Source organism: Hyaena hyaena, unplaced genomic scaffold (assembly GCF_003009895.1).
Source record: "Hyaena hyaena isolate Hyena2069 unplaced genomic scaffold, ASM300989v1 scaffold_215, whole genome shotgun sequence".
Lineage (NCBI taxonomy): Eukaryota > Metazoa > Chordata > Mammalia > Carnivora > Hyaenidae > Hyaena > Hyaena hyaena.
The window spans coordinates 62,024-81,790 of record NW_024080846.1 but is presented as its reverse complement, the minus strand read 5'-3'; the positions used below and the strand labels follow the sequence as shown (position 1 = coordinate 81,790).

Genomic DNA, 19,767 nt, shown 5'->3' with positions numbered 1-19,767 from the left:
TGTTTCGCTTTTGGTAGTTCGTATTTTTCTAGGAATTTGTCAATTCTTCCAGATTGCCCAGGTTTTATTTTTTTTTGCATATATTTTATAATATTCTCTTTTAATTGTATTTCTATGGTATTGGTTGTGATCTTTCCTCTCTTGTTCATGATTTTATTATTTGGATCCTTTTCTCTTTTTGAGAAGTCTGATGAAGGGGTTATCAATTTTATTAACCCTTTCAGTTACCAGCTCCTAGTTTTATTGATTTGTTCTATTTTTTGTTCTTTTTTCTGTATGTTTTATTTCTGCTCTAATCTTTATTATTTTCATTCTTCTGTTGGCTTTAGGCTTCATTTTCTTTTCTTTATTAACTCCTTTAGGTGTAAGGTGGTAGCTTGCATATTGGAGAGTTATTTTGCTTCTTGAGTAGGCCTTTATAGCTACATACTTCCCTTTTATGACCACTTTTGGTGCATCCAAAAGGTTTTGAACCATCATGTTTTCATATTAATTTGTTTCCATGTAGTTTTTTTTATTTCTTCTTTAATCTTCTGGTTGACCCATTCATTATTTAGTAGGATATTTAACCTCCATATATTTGTGGTCTTTCCATTTTTTTCTTGTGATTGACTTTAAGTTTCATAGCATTGTGATCAGAAAATATGCATTATATGATCTCAGTCTTTTTGTACTTGTTGAGGCCTGATTTGTGACCCAGAGAATGTCCCATGTGCACTTGAAAAGAATTTGTATTCTGCTGCTTCAGGATGAAATATTCTGAATATATGTATTAAATTCATCTGGTCCAGTGTGTCATTCAAAGCCATTGTTTCCTTTTTGATTTCTGGAATAGATGATCTGTCCCTTGATGTAAGTGGATGTTAAAGTCCCCTACTATCATTGTATTATATCAATTAGTTTCTTTATGTTTGTTATCAAATTTTTAAAATATCTTTGAGTGCTTTCAAGTTGGGAGCATAAATATAATTGTTAGATCTTCTTGTTGGATAGACCCCTTTATTATGATACAGTGCCCTTCATCTCTTGTTACAGGTCTGGTTTAAAATGTATTTCATCTGATAAAAGTATTTCTACTCCGGCTTTCTTTTGACAACCATTATCATGATAAATGATTTTCCATCCCCTTACTTTCAATCTGCAGATGTCTTTAGGTCTAAAATGAGTTTCTTGTAGACAGTAATTAAATGTATCTTGTTTTTCTCTATTCTGATAACCCTGTGTCTTTTGATTGGAGCATTTAGTCCATTTACATTCAGAGTAATTATTGATAGATATGGACTTAGTGCCATTGTATTACCTATTAAGTTATTGTCTCTGGAAATTTTCTCTTTTCTTTTCTAGTCTTTGTCACTTTTGGTCTTTACTTCCCACTCAAAAGAGTCCCTTTTAATATTCCCTGCAGAGCTGGTTTAGTGATCACAAACTCCTTTAATTTTATGTTTGTCTGTGAAACTCTATATCTTTGCTTCTATTCTAAATGATAGCCTTGATGATAGAGCATTCTTGGCTGCATATTTTTCCCATTTAGCATGTTGGCTGTGTCATGCCACTTCCTTCTGGCTTGCCAAGTTTCTGTGGAGAGTTCTACTACTAACCTTATTTGTCTTCCCTTGTATGTTAGAGATTTCTTTTACCTTGCTGCTTTTAGGATTTTTTCCTTATCTCTATGTTTTACAAATTTAACTACACTATGTCTTGGTGTTGGCCTGCGTTTTTGGGTTTTATTTGAACTTCTCTGTGCCTCCTGGATTTGGATGTCTGTTTCCTTCCTCAGATTAGGGAATTTTTGGTTATAATTTCCTCATATAAACCTGCCCTTTTTCCCTCTGTTTTTCTTCTGGGTTCCTATGATATGAGTTCCCAAGTCTACATTCGTGATCCAGTACCTTTCTTTCCCTCTTATTTTCAGCTTCATTATTTTCCATACTTTCATATGCTACATCATTTGTTCTTTCCTCTGATTCTTCCATCCTTGTGCTCATTACATCCAGTTGGTTTCACATATCAATTATAGCATTTTTTTATTTCATCCTGACTGGTTTTTAGGTCTTTTGTCTCTGCAGAAAGGACTCCCTTGTGTCTTTTATGCTTTTCTCAATCCTAGCTGGTATCCTTATGATTGTTGTTTTTAAATTCTGAGTCAGACATATTATTTATACCTGTTTCAATTAGATCCCTGATCATGATCCTTCTTTTGAGATGTATTCCTCCATCTTGACATTTTGTTTAGGTCTGTTTTCTCCTGTGTGTTAGGAAAGCCTGTTACATTTCCTGCTCTTGGATGTCATGGCTTTATTAAGAAGAGGTTATTTACTGTCCAGGGCCTGACCCTTCAAGAAGTGTTTCTGGCATATGATGTGTGCACTTTGCTGCTATGTTTGGCTGCTCTTTCCTTCAGGTCATTTCTCGACAGTTTTTCCATGCCTGTAGTGGGGAGTGTTTGGACCTTGTTCAGAGTGTGGTGAGCTTTTAAAAGTGTATTCTGGTCTGCTTTTGAAAAGAGGCCTGATCCTATTTCCACTAGAGCTGAAGCTTTGCAACAAGTACTATATGGTCAGCAGAGTAGGATAGTGTGGGGATCGGTGCTTATCTTCTGGGGGTGGAGCCCACTGGTCTGGTTCTCAGGCACACTTGCCCTAGTAAAGAAGCACTTGCAGAATGCAGGCAGATGTGGCTTGGTGTAAGCAACTCAGGCCTCCCCTGTCAATGGGGCTGTGCTGCTCTCCGAAAACAGTCATACTGATGGATGTGGGAGAAAAGTGGTGCCAGCCCTCTCCCTTGTCCCAGGAGAGGTGAGTTCATGTCCACCACTGTCTGGGGAGGCCTCAAAGAAGAGTAAGTCTCGTCTTGGGTGTCTGAGGCATCTGTCAGATCCCTACCTTCATCCTGTGTGTGGGCTATCTGCCTGCCCAGCAGCACAGTGCACCTATATTTTATCCCAGACACATCTCAAAACTCCAAACTTTAGGTACCTATTGCAGTGCTGACTTGCACTGATCTTCTGGGTGAGGGTCTCACCATGCTGGTGCTCATGCCAGTCTGTCAAAAGGACATTTGCATGAATGCACAGGAGCTTGGAGTTTAGAGCAAAGCACAGCAAAACCCTAAGTCCAGGTTAACTGCCCTCAGCAGGTGTCTCTGCCTCGACTCTTCAGGGGTGAGGGGTAACCCAATAGTGCCTGTAGGCTCTTTTGTCCCTGACAGGCAAAACTGCCTTTCCCAGATGTACTCCAAGAAGGGAGGAATGTCTTTCTTAGTGTGTCCCTGGGGATCCTCAGATTGCACAGTCCACTCCTGGGGATTGCCCTCCTTTTCCACAGGAATACTGCAGTGCCAACTGGCCTCCACACCAGCCACTCTCAGAACTCTAAAACTGCAGTCTTTGAGCTCTGATGTTTGCAAACACTCAAGATAATCAGCCCCTCTCATTTTCCCAGTCAATAACTTTGGAGAAGATATTTCCTTGTGCAATCCCTGTGTACTGCTATCTCTCTCTCCTCTCTCCTCTCCCATCTCTCCCCTCTCCCCTCTCCCCTCTCTCCTCTCATGGTACCCATGATACCAATCCCCCCCACCCTGGCCAAATCACACCTCTGCACCTCCTGCCCTACACAATGTGGCTTCTCTCCCTCTTCATGCAGTTTGTTCTGTCAGTCCTCAGCTCTATTTCTTGGGTGTTCAGATTGATCTGATATTTATCTAGCTTTTTTCAAAGGAGGAGGCAAGCACAGTGCCCCCATGAGGCTGCTAATTAAATCTAAACAGACTTCTTTCCTCTCTCCAATTCTTGCTATTCCAATAACAAAAGAAGGCATTTTCAATGCAGATGACATCACGCAAAACAAAGAAACACCAAAACAACTACAAAAATTCCAAGAGTTCCTTAAAATATGCTTAGTATTTCTTCTTTTATGTTCAGTTTATCTGTCTTAAATTTTGAAGTATATACAGCTCTGTAAATGGAATATCGATAGGCCTTTTTTTCTCTACTCAAATAATCTCTGCCTTTGAAAACTCTTGTGTTTACTGTTAATTTGTCTGCTTGATCTATGAATGATTAAGAGAACTATGTAAAAATTCCTATGATAGTCAATTTCTGCTTATAATTGTTTTGAATTTTATTTTATACACCTTGTTGCTATGCTATTAGTTATAGTCAAGTTTAGAATGCTTTCATCTTTCTTGATAATTATTTTTATCAATGTATTATGATAATTATGTCCATCTTTTGCTTTTAAGTTTTTTTCATATTAATGTAACTGTTATATATTTTTAAACATTTATTTATTTTTTAAATGTTTTTATTCCTGAAAGGGAGGGAGAGAGAGAGAGAGAGAGAGAGAGTGAGACAGTGTGAGCAGGGGAGGGTCAGAGAGAGAGGGAGACACAGAATTTGAACCAGGCTCCAGGCTCTGAGCTGTCAGCACAGAGCCAGATGTGGGGCTTGAACCCACGAACCATGAGATCATGACCTGAGCAGAAGTCAGACGCTTAACTGACTGAGCCACCCAGGAGCCCCAGTAACTGTTATATTAATTAATGTAACTATCATATAACATGATTTTTGTCTATTATTTTCCTGGTATATATTTTCATGCTTTGTCTCTTAATATCTCTATGTACATATAATTTAGAGGTTTTTGTTTTAATTTGCATATAGTAGATTTTAATAGTCTCTGTCTTTTACCTTGTATTTGGTATGTTGGTAATTTGTGATTATTGACACATAGGGATTTATTTCCATAGTCATATTTTTTATTTCTTTTCTCTTGCTTTTCATATTTTCAGTTTTGCAAAGGATCAGCCACCTTCACTCATACCACCCATGCCGCATTGTGTAAATATACAATATTATTTATTGTGAAAGGTTATATACAGAGAAATAGCAAAGTATAAATAGCCTTTATTTTATTTTATTTAAAAAAATTTTAATGAGGTTTATTTTTGAGAGAGAGAGAAACAGAGCACGAGCAGGCAAGAGACAGAGAGAGAAGGAGACACAGAATCCGAAGCAGGCTCCAGGCTCTGACCTGTCAGCACAGAGTCTGAAGCAGGGCTTGAACTCAAAAGCCGTGATATCACGACCTGAGCCAAAGTCAGGCATTTCACGGACTGAGACACTCAGGCGCCCCATTAAGTCTTTAAAGATGTAGGTGGATAACACCTTTTGGCCATATCGGAGAACTCTATCCATTACATTTGATTTTCTGTTAGTAGTCTTCTGTAGATTTGTTGGAAATTATTGAAGATTCCACATTGCCACTTTTTATGTTTTCAGCTAACACTTAGAAATGTGTACATACGTAATTAGAAATATTTAGAGAAGGTATTTTGATTTCTGTTTCTTTGAATGGACATATTGAAATTATTCACTATTCTGGTCCTCAGAGCTCTGTGTTTAGAAAGTACACTCTTTATCCAGGATATATAGTCATGTCATCTTGCTGGGATGAAGATGATGGCAGCCTACTAGAGCAGAAAAAAAAAAGTAGTTTAGTTACTTGGAGACTTGAGTTCTGCTTTTTACCCGTAGTAGTTATGCAATCTTAGAACCTTAACTTTTGACTTTTTATTTTCTGTATGTGTAAAGAGGGAGATAATCCCAATCTTCTTATTTTAAGGTTATTGACTAATATGTTAAGTCCCTAGGTTTTGCCTAAAACTTACTAAGCAGTTGATAAATCTTAATTCTGTTTTTCCCTTTCACTTGAGCGTTGCATTATTTTAACATTTTTATACCCATTTAAAATGTGATACTTTAGTAATTTTCATTAGTGATGAAGAAACAAAATTTATCTTTCAGTTTGATTTCATGGGCTCTGAAGTAGCAGTTGCAACTGAGAAAGTTGTCCATATCATTGGTGTAATCAATACTGTAAGTATTTATGTTTCTATTAAATAAGAAACATTCCCTATGAATGCAGTAATAGTGTTTGTATATGTAGCATTTCCAGTTTTTTTGAAAGTATAGTCCCACCAACTAGTTTCATCCACCAATGGATTTCATCTCCAAAAATGTGTAAATTCAATATATATTAGCATTATGTATAGAGATGTAATGTTATATTTATGATTACCTAAAACTGTATATTATGTATCTTCTGTTTTTAGGTATTTTCCCAGCTTAAAGTGACAGTTATGCTAACTTCTTTGGAGCTCTGGTCTGATCAAAATAAGATTTTGCTTAGTGGGGATGCTAATGAAATACTACAAAGATTTGTGTCATGGAAAGAACAATTTTTGTCTCAAAGGTCCCATGATCTGGCATACTTATTAATGTAACTACCTTATTTTCATTCATATAGGGTTTATCAAATTATTTGATATGTTAACTATCAATATTATATACAAAATGTGTTATGCATTATAACAAAACACCTCAAAAAAAGATTGTATGTATACCATATTGACAAAATGCAAAATATAAAAATCTGAAAACAATGGAAGACACTAAGTCATAGTAAACCATTATTAGAGTGGACTTTTTTCCTATGGAAATGTAATAGACTTGAAAATTCAGAAAGCCTTGGGATAAATATGGGCCTCAATGATTTTAAAGATTTTTTCAGAGGTATATAATTGAAACCATTATTTTAACATTAAATACAATGTATTTTAGTTAAAAGAATGCAATAGTTCCATACAATGCTGGTTAAAATACAGTATATCAAACAAGTAATGTGATTACCATCAGGTATATCTATACTGACCAAAGGTGTAGCTATTTAACTACTTACACTATTTCTTTCAAGAGTATACATGTTTTTTTGTTTTAACTATTTGATTATTTAGATGGAAATAATAAAAATATTTCTGAAGATATGAATAATATGCAATAGATTTATAAATCTATTGATGTTTCCTGCAGAATTTAAGGACAGGTTTGGGGACTCAGGAACTACAATAACTAAGGATTGAAATGCATAAAGATACTTTATACATTCTATTTTTTCTTTTTTTAATTTTTTTAATGGTTATTTGTTTTTGAGAGAGGAAGAGAGAGAGAGAGAGAGAGAGAAAGCACATGAGCAGGAGACGGGCAGAGAGAGAATGAGACACAGAATCTGAAGGAAGCTCCAGGCTCTGAGCTTTCAGCACAAAGCCAGACGTGAGGCTTGAACCCACCAACTGCGAGATCATGACCTGGGCCAAAGTCAGAAGCTTAACCAACTGAGCCATGCAAGAGCCGAATCTCTTTTTTTTCTTAATGAGTCCACTGCATATTCTGTCTCCTTGTCTCCCTCTCCTCCATTCCAACATTTTTAAGATGCTATAGGGGTTCACTATGTGCAAATCATGGCAGGAAGCTATCCTGACTTGTAGATCTTAGGATTATATCCATCCAGTGATGGCAACAGTGATGATTAATGTTTTGGAAGGATTAGGCACTGCTGGTTTTGGGGCTGTATATTATATAATGTTAAAGTAGACTTTAAAACTTAACTTTGTAGGAATTGTGGGATATTACACAAATACGAAATGGTTTAAAGCATTAGATATGATATGTAATATTTGTATTTAAAAAAATAGCTTTAGTGGCACCTGGGAGGCTCAGCTGGTTAAGTATCCAACTTCGGTCAGGTCATGATGTCACAGCTGGTGAGTTTGAACCTTGTGTCAGGCTCCGGTGCTGACAGCTCGGACCTGGAGCCTGCTTTGGATTCTGTCTCCCTCTTGCTCTCTGCCCCTCCCCCACTCACACTCTATCTCTCTCTCTCTTTTAAAAATAACTAAGCATTAAAAACAGTTTTTTAAATCATAGCTTTATTGAGAAATTGAATTCTTAAAGTTTGCAGGAGCCCAACAGTGACCACAAGAAAGCGTGGTTAGGGACGCGGGGATGTGCCTGCACACGGGGCTCCCTGCCTGGGCAAGGCATGCCTGCAAACGGGGTGCTCTGCCAGGAGGCCTGCACACAATATCCAAGTTTAATGGTCCGCTCGCAAACGAGGGAACATGCCCTCCTTAGAAGTAAGGAGGAGGCTGGAATTGTGAGCAGGCCTCTTAGTAAACATGTTGTGGTCACTTCCTCCCTTTGCTCCCCCCTGTCCTTGGAATGTGTTTGGCTACTTGCCCTTAATTGGTAAAGGAATGCATCTTGTAGGTTTCAGTTTGTATCCAGTTACCGGGGTATAAAATAAACCGCAAGAGGGGCTTGCGTAGAATTGTTCCTCTGGCCAGAGTTGTGTCTGTGCCTGTTCTTTGTGTGTGTCCTGTCTTTGTGTCATTTCGTCCGCAACAAAGTTCATTAAGTTAGAATTTAAAAGGCATTTATTCAGAAGAAAAATTTTATTATATGAAAAATGTATTATTTATTATAGTTATAGGAACCATCTTGATTATGTGGGAGCAACATATCATGGAATGGCATGCAATCCAAAGTTTGCTGCAGGAATTGCTCTGGTATGCATTTTATTCTCATCTACTCAGTAATTATATCATGTTTTAAAAGTTAATATCCACTTCAAGGAACAAAATATTTATAGTTCTCTACCGTGCTGTTTTGACAAATTTTTATAAAGTCCTTTTTTTATTAGATTTTGAAACTCAAATATTATAATTTTTAAAGTTTTTTGTTGTGGTGGTAAAATATGCATAACATAAAATTACTATTTTTACTAGTTTTAAATGTATAATTCAGTAGTACTAAGGTAAGTTCATATTGTTGTGAAATGGATCGCCAGAACTTTTCATCTTGCTTAAATAAATATTTGTACATTTTGACCAACATGGTTCAACTTTCCAAACAATCTAGACCCTGGAATCCACCATTCTACTCTGTTCTGTGAGTATGACATGTTTAGATTCCACATATAAGAGAGATCATATATTTGTCTTTTTGTGTCTGGCTCATTTCACTTTGCATAATTTCATCCAGATTCATCTATTTTGTTGCAAATGGCAGGATTTCATTCTTTTCATGGCTGAATAATATTCAAACAAATACATATATATACATATATATGTATATACATATATATATAACATTTTTTATCCATTTATCTGTCAATGGACATTTAGGTTATTTCTGTACCTTGACTATTGTGAGTAATGCCACATGCATATGGGAGTGCAGATAGCTCATCAAGATATTGATTTCAATTATTTTGGGTATGTACCCAGAAGTATGTATTTGCTATATCATATAGTAGTTCTACTTTTAATATTATGAGGAACAATCATACTTATTTCTAGGAACACTGAACCATTTTATAATTCTATCAACAGTTTACATTTTATATTCATCACGTCTTTATCAACATTATCTTCTGTTACTGTTCTTGTTTTGAATAGTAGCTATCCTAACCAGTATGAAGTGATATTTCATTGTGGTTTTGATTTGCACTTCTTTGATTACTAATGATATGGAGCATCTTTTCATTGCTTTTTGTTTTTTGTGTATTATCTCTGGAGAAATGTCTATTCAAGTCCTTAGTTTGGTTTTTTTTAACCATATAATCCAGCAGTTGTCCTCTTTGGCATTTCCCAAATGACTTGACTACTTATATCTACACAAAAACCTGCATATGAATGTTTATAGCAGTTTTATTCATAATTGCTAAAAATTGGAAACAACCACAGTATCCTTTAATACATGAATGGATAAACAGTCTGGAGTAAATTGATATAAAGGGATACTATCCGATTTCTTAAAATGAGCCATCAAGCCATGAAGACATGGAGAAAAATGCATAGTGGTTAGTGAGAGAAGTCAATCTGAAAAGGTTACATACAGTGTGTTCTAACAAAGGAAAACCTGGAGATGGTAAAAAGATTATCGGTTGTCAGGGGTTTGTGTCTTGGTGACATCATTACTTTCCAAGTGTTTCTTTGAAGACAAAAATGCTACCTGCAAGTTGTCAGAGTATTCTGCCTTTAAAAAAATTAATTTGACTCTCTCCCCAAAATATTTCTGAAGTCAAAACTGATTACAAATTCAACCCTTAGGAATCTGTGTTTTTTTCCCTAAGTGTTCATTGAAAATTAATATAATTACTGAAACAATGCATTTTCTTCTATAATTTTGTTTAAGCTTATTGAAATATAATATGTAATAAAAGCATATGAGTGCATTAATCTTATTTTGTTATATATCACTGCCATTTGGATTAAACATAGTAGAACCCAAAAAGAAAAACAAAATTTGCCTATTTTTTTTTCCTAATTTTCCATAGTCCTAAGAAAATAATGGTATTTGGCACAGTAGTTTCCTAAATTTGTATTTGAATTTAGGTAATCTGGCCAAAAAGAAAAGATCAAGGGGGTAAAAAAATAATTACTCCTGTCAATAAACAGAGAAAGCAATTCTCTTTGGCTTTGTTTTGTGTTTAGTATCCACAGATGATAACTTTAGATGCATTTTCAGTTGTTATGACACAGTTGCTTGGAATTAATCTGGGATTAACATATGATGATATCTACAATTGTTACTGCCCAGGAACTACATGCATAATGAATCCTGAAGCAATGTAAGATTTTATTTTTATTAAATCTGTGTCTTCTCTTGGGAATTGTTTGTAGTAGTCGCTGATATATAATCTCTTGCAGTACAACCTGAGTAAGAATATTTTTATTAAATACATAATGTGCTTGTTTAAACTCATTTAAGGAGGAGTATTTCATATTGTAGAAAATATGCTTAATATTTCTACATTCAATGTTACACAGAAAGTAAATGTTGATGGTTACCTTCTGGGGGTTTACTAGAGTCTTGAGGTGAAATTCATTCAACTAACGATATTATGTAATCAACATTTACTGTGTTGCAAGTGTTGTGTTAGTCTTACAAATGGTTAACAAGATAGCTATGTCCTAAATATCTTAGTCTATCAGGGCCTGAAAATGAAACATTAGACACAAGAATAAACAAAGTATAAACTAAGCTTATGCCAAGAAGGAAATAAATAGGGAATACATGGAGAGAAGGAACTTTCTGATAAAGGAAAGTTTTTCTGAGGAAACAGTTATGAGGGAAATGAATCTGTTAATGTAAAGAGCTTGTTGAAAACTTTTCAGGGCCAACAAATTAAGTAGTAGCTTGAAAAGCTCAAAAGACTAAAATGAGGAAATTGGGAGAAAGATAAAAATGAAAAACAAAAAGGCTGGGACTATAAGGAAGAATGTTTTAGACATAGGGGTAGGAAAGTAAAATGCAATGAGACTAAAGCATAACAAGTCAGGAGAAGAAGTCAAGTGCTGATTCAGGAATGTATTAAAGAGCCTGATTATGCAATCATGATGCAAGAGTTGGAGTTTTATCATAAAGGTTAACAAAACACATTTTAAATTGATTTATGTGTTATGGATAGTAAGATTACCTTAAAATGAATGTAAAATATATCAGAGGGAACAACCATATGATAATATTTTGGAGATGATTCTCATAATACAGAATATTAAGATTGAGGAGAAAAAAGATGTGAAGAATTATTTGTAGGCTTTTAGATATCAGTTATTAACAGGTGTTGAAAAAGGCAAATATTTTAGGAAAGGATAAGTCTTAAGGGCAGTTTATGTTAATTTGGGGATTGTGAGTCACCCATTAGGGTTAAATACACAGTTATATAGGTTCTGATCTCAGAGGACAAGGAATTTGAAATGTGTGAGCCAACAGTTTATTGGTGGAAGCTCAAACCATGAACAGAATATTTTGAAGGAAGTTGAAAGAGTGATAAGAGGTGCCTTAAGATTTAGCTTTGTGTACTTTTCACACTTGCAGGCTGAGTAATTGGGGAAAACCAGTGATATGCAGTGAGAAGGAAAGGAAGGAAGAAATACTAGAATAAGAACCAAACAGAATGGAGTTTTACCTAGGGAAGAATATGTTATAAGAATAAGGGAGAGGATGGAAATCAAATGGTAAAAGTATCAGCATGGTATTTTAGCCTACCTCAGAATGGTATTTCATTCTCTCAAAATACAGAGTGAAACTAGGAAAATAAACAAAAAAATTAAACCATATGCCACAAGTTTTCCAAACTGAAATGCACCAAAAATACCAGAAGGTGGGACCAATCCACTAACAAATTGCTGCATGAAGTAAGTAGCTGTATGGGAGGAACTAAAATAGGAAAACAATAGGAACTCTAAAAATCTTTCTGACCTAGGAACTCAGAAATCATTGGATAAGCCATACCCCGAGAAGTTGTTCCTACTGATACTGAAATATCTATAAGATCATTTCAGGAGCCAGAATTGGTAGGGATGTAGCAAATTGTAGGTAAGAGCAAATATACTATGAACAGTTCCTAAGTAGCTAGTATGGCCTTGATCTCTGCCCTTTAAAAAATCTAGTAACAAGAGCACACCTATCAGCCATATAATGATTTTAAAATACCATTCCTCACTAAAAAAGAACTGAACGAATGATTGGTTCCCGGGCTAAAGTAAATAAATTCAAAATGGGTAAAAGACCTAAATGTGAAACAGAGAACCATCAGAATCCTAGAGGATAACACAGACAGCAACATCTTTGACCTTAGCTGTAGCAACTTCTTATTAGATGTGTCTCCTGAAGCAAGGGAAACAAAAGCAAAGACGAAATATTAGGACTTCATCAAGATAAAAAGCTTCTGCATAGGGAAGGAAACAATAAAACTAAAAGACAATGTTTGGAATGGCAGAAGATATGTGCAAATGACATATCTGATGAAGGGTTAGTATCCAAAATCTATCAAAAAAAACTTCTCAAACTCAGCACCCAAAAAACAAATAATCCAGTTAAACAATGGACAGAAGACACGAATAGATCGTTTTCTAAAGAAAAAGCCATAAGATGGCTAACAGACACATGAAAAGAATCATCTGGGAAAGGCAAACCAAAACTACAATGAGATATCACCTCACACCAGTCAGAATGGCTGAAGTTAACAACCCAGGAAACAATAGATGTTGATAAGGATGAGGAGAAAGTCCCACTGTTGGTGGGACTGAAAACTGGTGCAGCCAGAAAGCAGTATGGACCTTTCTTAAAAAGTTTAAAATAGAACCATATCATCCAGCAATTGTACTTCTGGGTATTTTCCCATAGGATCCAAAAGACTGATTTGGATAAAAGAGAAAAGCGGTCAACATGGTGGAGAAGTAGGGGGCCCGAAGTTCCCTGAAGTTCCCTCATACCTCAAACACAGCAGTGTTGAGGCCAGAAGACTTGGAATTCGAAGAGTCTGGGCTGCAGAGTGACAGAGACATCTCCAGGAGCCCACGGGGACAACTTGGTGGGCCATAGGTGCGTGATTGCAAACTGGGAGACATAAAATGGGTACTGTAGGCATGAAGGGGAGGGATCTCCTTTTGTGGAGAGACAAAAGGAAGAGAAAGAGAGGGTGTGCAAATGTAGAATTGTATTTGGACAAGAGAGAAACCATGGACCAGGGATCAGAAAAAACAGAGAAAGATCCAATTTATATCTGTGGGGCTTTCTCTGGTCTGGGACTGGCTGCCCTGTTCCCAGGCATAGGGAGGAGGGAAGCCAGCCCCAGCCTCAGTAACAAGCTCAGAGGTGCAGTCTGCAGTGGGAGAAAGCAATCCCCTCCCTGGAGTGCTGTGGGAAGAAGGTATATAGTCGTTCCAAGGACAAAGGACCCTGCCTGCACCTGCCAGCCAGAAGCCCTTTATCAGCAGGGCAGAGCAGCACTTCCCCAGAACCAGGGCTCAAGGAGCAGGATCCTTTAAGACATTGTGGTTTGAATACCAGCGAAGCCCCTGGGAGGCACAGGAGACTGTGGAGCATTGAGAGGGGGAGGGGGAACAATCTGCTTGCACCCATGCAGCACTGTGAGGACAGCCTGAATTGAGTGGTTTGTGACACTGGGTCCGGGGAGGGTGTCGCCATTTTTCTCCCCATCACCAACAAGGTGGGACTTAAGGGAATCAAGCGGCCCAGGTAGGACTCACCTACACCAAACCACGCCCCTCCACTCATGGTAACTGGGGCTCTACTGGAGCAAGATTGATGCTGACCAACCAGACAGCTCTCTTCCAGACCAGCACAGCCACCGGTTCTGAGGCACCCACGGTTTTGCATTTTTTTATTTAATTCTTGGTCAGTTCTTTGTGTGTGTGTGTGTGTGTGTGTGTGTGTGTCTGTGTGTGTGTGTGTGTGTGTGTGTGTGTGTGTGTTGTTTTCATCCTTTTCTTCCTCTTATTTCTTCCCTTCTCTAGTGTGGTTATTCTGGTTGTTGGTTTGTTTAAGCAGACATATTTAACCTGTTCTCTTTACACCTGTTCTATATCTCCTTATTCTTTATTTTCCTCTCTCTGGATTAAGCCATATAGTTTCTCTGCCTAGTCAATTTTATTTTATTCTTCCCCACCCATGTCATTTCTTTATATGGAATAAGGCTTCTTGCACCACCACCCCCTTTTTAAAACAATTTTTTTTCTCAGGGTTACTTCAACAAACAAATCAAAGCACACTTGGTGGAGAGTCCAAACCACCACTAAGAGTAGGGAGAGAAAGAAACCAAGTCGCAGCAACAGAGAGCATGTTACACATTCCAAAAATGCCTCCTGATGGGCCACGCCGTGGACAATGTACGACCCCTCTTTAATATCGTAGTGCTTGCAGGTGTAGGACACATAACAAGTTTTTGAAACACAAGGAATAGAAAACTAGTCAAAATGATGAAACAGAAGAATTCTCCTCAAAGAAAATTTCAGGAAGAAATGACAGTTAAAGAATTTCTTAAAACATACACAAGCAATATATATGATCAAGAATTTAGAATAGTAGTCATAAGATTAATTGCTGGGCTTGAAAAAAGCATAGAAGACAGCAGAGAATCTATTGCTGCAGAGATCAAGGAACTAAAATATAGTCGTGATGAATTAAGTAATGCTGTAAATGATGTGCAAAGTAAACTAGATGCAATGACAGTGAGGATGGAAGAGGAAGAGGAGAGAATAAGTGAAATAGAAGATAAAATTATGGAAAATGATGAAGCTGAGAAAAAAAGGTAAAAGAAATACTAGACTATGAGGGGAGAATTAGAGAATAAGTGATCCATGAAACATAATAATATTCATATCATAGGAGTTCCAGAAGAAGAAGAGAGAGAAAGGGGCAGAAGTTTTACTTGAACAAGTGATAGCTCAGAACTTCACCAATCTGGGGAAGGAAGCAGCCATCCAAATCCAAGAGGCACAGAGAACTCCCTTCAGATGTAACAGGAATAGGTCTTCTCCATGGCATATCATAGTGAAACTGGCAAAATGCAAATATAAAGAGAGAATTCTGAAAGCAACTCAGAATAAACGTGCCTTAACCTACAAAGGTAGACACATAAAGGTAGTAGTAGAATTGTCCACTGAAATTTGGGAGCCAGGAGGCAGTGGCAGGAATATCCAATGTGCTGAATAGGAAAAATATGCAACCAAGAATCCTTTATCCAGAAAGGCTGTCATTCAGAATAGCAGGAGAGATAAAGTGTTTCCTAGATAAACAAAAACTGAAGGAGTTCATGACCGATAAATCAGCTCTACAAGAGATACTGAGGAGGACTCTGTGAGTGGAATGCTGCAAAGACTACAAAGGTCCAGAGATAACATCACAAGCATGAAACCTACAGATAACACAATGACACTAAATCTATATCTTTTAATAATAATTTTGAGTATAAATCAACTAAATCAAAAGGCATAAGGTATCAGAATGGTAAGAAAACAAACAAACAATATCCATCTATATGCTGTCTTCAAGAGACCCATTTTAGACCTGAGGAGACCTTCAGATTGAAAGTGAGAGGATGGGGAAACATCTGTCACACTGCTGTAAGTCAAAAGAAAGCTAGAGTGGCCATACTCATATCAGACAAACTAGATTTTAAACTAAAGGCTATAACAAGAGATGAAGAAGGTCATTATATCATAATTATGGGGTCTATCCATCAAGAAGAGCTAATAATTATAAATGTTTATGCACCCAATATGAAAGCACCCAAATATATAAATCAATTAATCACAAACATAAGCAATCTTATTGGTAAGAGCATGGTATTTGCAGGTGATTTTAATACTCCACTTACAACAATGGACAGATCATCTAGGCAGAAAGAAGAAACATCAATGAAGAAACAATGGCCCTGAGTGATACACTCGTCCAGATGGACTTGGCAGATAAATTCAGAACTTTTCATCCAAAGGCAGCAGAATACACATTCTTCTTGAGTGCACATGGAACATTTTCCAAGATAGATTATATACTGGATCAAAAGACTGATTTCAAGGGATACATGCATACCCCAATATTTATAGCAGTGTTATCAACCATAGCCAAATTATGATAAAAGCTCAAATGTCCATTGATTGGTGAATGGATAAAGATGTGATATATATATATATATATATATATACATACATACATATATATGTGAAATGTGATATATATATGTGATATATATTTGAGATGTGATATATATATATGAAAATTACTCAGCCATAAGAAAGAATGAGATCTTGCCGTTTACAATGATGTGGATGGATCTAGAGTATAATGCAAAGCAAAATAAGAGAGAGAGACAAATTCCACATGATTTCCCTCACTTAGAATTTGAGAAATAAAACAGATGAACGTGGAGAAAAAAGAAAGACAAAGCAGAAAAAAGACTCTTAACTATAGAGAACAAACAGTGTTGTTGGATGGGAGATTGGTGGGGGGATGGGCTAAATGGGTGATTGCTATTATGGAGGGCACTTGTGATGAGCACTGGGTGTTGCATGTAAGTGATGAATCATTAAATTCTCTACCAGAAACCAATAATACACTACATGTTAACTAACTGGAATTTAAATAAAAATTTGGAGAAAAAAACTGAAAAAAAAATACATGTAATAGTTGACTCCCAACTGAATTTTTTTGCTATAAAGTGCCAATATTGTGAGGAAATTTGAATGACATCTGAGGATGTCATTAGTAATGTATAATTATTTTCTGATTTTAAAAGGTCTGTTTTGGAATTAATATCTATGTAAGAATTGTACATTAAAATATTTAGAGTTACTAGGATTGTGTTTGACAACAGGAAAAAATTATTCTTTTGTACTATTTTTGTGTCATTTCTCTAAGTTTTAGATTGTTACAAAATTAAATAAAAATTCATTAAATTTTACATGTAGAAGTACAGAAATATTAAAATAGTCAACAATATAAAAAGAACCTAGGGTTTATACATTTTATATAATCAATGTCGAGATATTTTAATTGATCGATTTTGTTATCGCAGTAGAAATGTTTGTGATTTTTCACTAATATTTTCAACTATATTTCTTCAGTTTTTGACATAAATTATCTAGTATGTTTCATTTTCTTGTAATTAGTGCTTATAATAATGATTATAATTGTGATTTTGGCAACCATAATGAAAATAATAATAGGACATATTCAAAGAAAGATTTTTGTGTGGTAAGCATGTTTGTTTAATATATTCTAATTCATGTCACCTTAACTTCCTCTACATGCTTTAATATATTGAATTACCATCAAAAAAACTTATTGCTGTTATTTATAACTTGTATTAAAAGCACTCTCCTTCTTGGCCCTTCGGTAAGTGAAGTACTACAGAATTTTTAGTACTTTTCAGTAAATCATAGAGTATTACTTTGATACTGGTTTTATTCCATTTATATCTGAGGAATATGATTTATTTTTAGACATTCCCTTGGTGTAAAGTATTTTAGCAGTTGCAGCATTGATGAATTTAAGCATAAGCTTTCACAGCCTGAATTTGAATGTCTTCAGAATAAAACAGTTTCAGAAGTCTTTCGCCAAGGAAGAACTACAGCTTGTGGTAATAAAATTATGGAACCACCAGAACAATGTGATTGTGGTTTACCAGAGGTTAGTGACAAACATTAATAACTTATCTAAAGATTTGCTTTTGTGCTTCTCATGTAGTCTTATAAATATAGATGTGATATAGGAGGACTTTTTATGAAATGCTGCACCATTTCATTAAATATCCAAGATATGGTGCTGTAGGGCTTGTGATAACTGATATCTTGAATTTGAAGCATTTGAAGAGTTGAAGTAAGAGGTCAGTGTAGCATGGATTAAAGAGGTAGATTTTCTTTATTGTGTAACCATTAATAGCAATACCTCTTTCTGTATCATAAACATTATTAACATAAATACTATCATCATCACCTTAATCATCCCCTGAATTCCGCCAAGGTAACTGTATTGGTTCATTAAGTTTTATATGTATGTTGTTATTTACATCCTCATTTCCTGATTTCTGTCCTTGCATTTGGGGGAACTTTATTTATTTTAACATCACTTCACATAACTGGGTTAATAATAATCCTTGGTTTGTTGTTATATTTAAGTATTTGCTATTACTTTTTCTTTCCAGTTGTGCTTGGTAAGATCTAATCTGCATTTTATTATGCCTGTCTTTATATACTTATGCATGTTGATTTTTTTTGAATGTTCCATATTTGGTTGAGAAAATGTAAACTCTTGAATTCTTAGAAACAAAATTCTACGTTAATTGATTATATCACAATTTATAAGTGAATGCTTCAAATAATTCATATTTTTTATGAATTTTATTTGCCTGAACTCTTGGCACTTGAGAGATAATATCTATGTGTTCAACTTTGCAGTTGGATTTGCCTAATTATTACTATATGTTATTCAATTTATTCTCTCTGTATTTTGAAGCTTTTTTATATGGTGGAGTCTTACCTTATGATTGTTATATCTTCCTGGAAATTTAACTTTCATTTTCAATCACTGAATCTCTTTATCCTCAATGTTGCTTTCTGTTTTAAGTCTATTTGGTCTGACATATCTATATATCTATGCACACACTAGCTTCCCTTAATGAGCATTTCCCTGATATTTCTCTATTCTCATTTACTTTTTCTGCACTGTTAAGTTCAAGATCTATACTGGGTTTAATTTATTATCCAATCTGTCTTTGATTTATCAGATTATCCTCTTAAACAATTTGTGATTAATATTTTTGCATATTTTATTAACTAAAGTCCATAATTTATTCAGATTTCTTTTTTGGGGGGGTTCCAATTTACTTATTTATTTATTTATTTATTTAGAGAGGGAGGGGAAGAGAGAGGGGGAAAGAGATATATCCTAAGCAGGCTCTGCACATGTCAGTATGAAGCCTGACTCAAACTCACGAACCATGAGATCATGACCTGAGCCAGGTGCTTAATCGACTGAGCCATCTAGGCACCCCCAGATTTCTTTTCTTTATACTGCATAGCCTCTTTCTGTGCCAGGATCTTATCTAGTATACCTCATTACATTTAGGTGTTATGATGCCTTAAAGTCTTCTATATTTTTTTAACTTTAGTTGCCCCCAAATTTCCATATTTTTATGTTCATTTTGCCATACTTGTTTTTTAATTAAAATTTTTTTCATCCCTTTTGATCTGAGCCTTTTTTCTTTCTTCCTCTATTTAAGCAGTTTAGTGGATGTATACTTTTTATTTTCCTTTAGTGATTATTCTTGTATTTGTACCATACATATTTAAGTTTTAACCATATCTAGGCCACCTCCAAAATAATGGGGTTTATAACCTAATCAACTAACATAACATATTTGTAAATATTGCATTTCTGTCACCTCTGTGCTTTACATTAGAAAATTCTTTAAAACTTTTATTCTGAAAATACTTGTTTTATTTTACCTATCATTTCCTTTTGTTATTAGTTTTTTTTTGCATGTCAGAGTTTCATTCTGAAGAATTTTATTTAAATTATATTCTCTTTCTTAAAATATTCTTTAGTATTTTTTAGTT

General features: G+C 35.4%; 1 protein-coding gene across 5 annotated transcripts in view; it reads left to right on the top strand.

The window, feature by feature from the left end:
* LOC120238687 (A disintegrin and metallopeptidase domain 3-like) overlaps positions 1-19,767 on the top strand; it is a 121,808-nt gene that overhangs the window by 44,888 nt on the left and 57,153 nt on the right. For all 5 annotated transcript variants that reach the window (XM_039242588.1, XM_039242589.1, XM_039242590.1 and 2 more), the window contains 5 exons: positions 5,807-5,878; positions 6,115-6,281; positions 8,325-8,406; positions 10,336-10,472; positions 17,653-17,839. In XM_039242588.1, the coding sequence (XP_039098519.1) occupies positions 5,807-5,878; positions 6,115-6,281; positions 8,325-8,406; positions 10,336-10,472; positions 17,653-17,839 (645 nt within the window). The remainder of the gene's footprint in view (positions 1-5,806; positions 5,879-6,114; positions 6,282-8,324; positions 8,407-10,335; positions 10,473-17,652; positions 17,840-19,767) is intronic.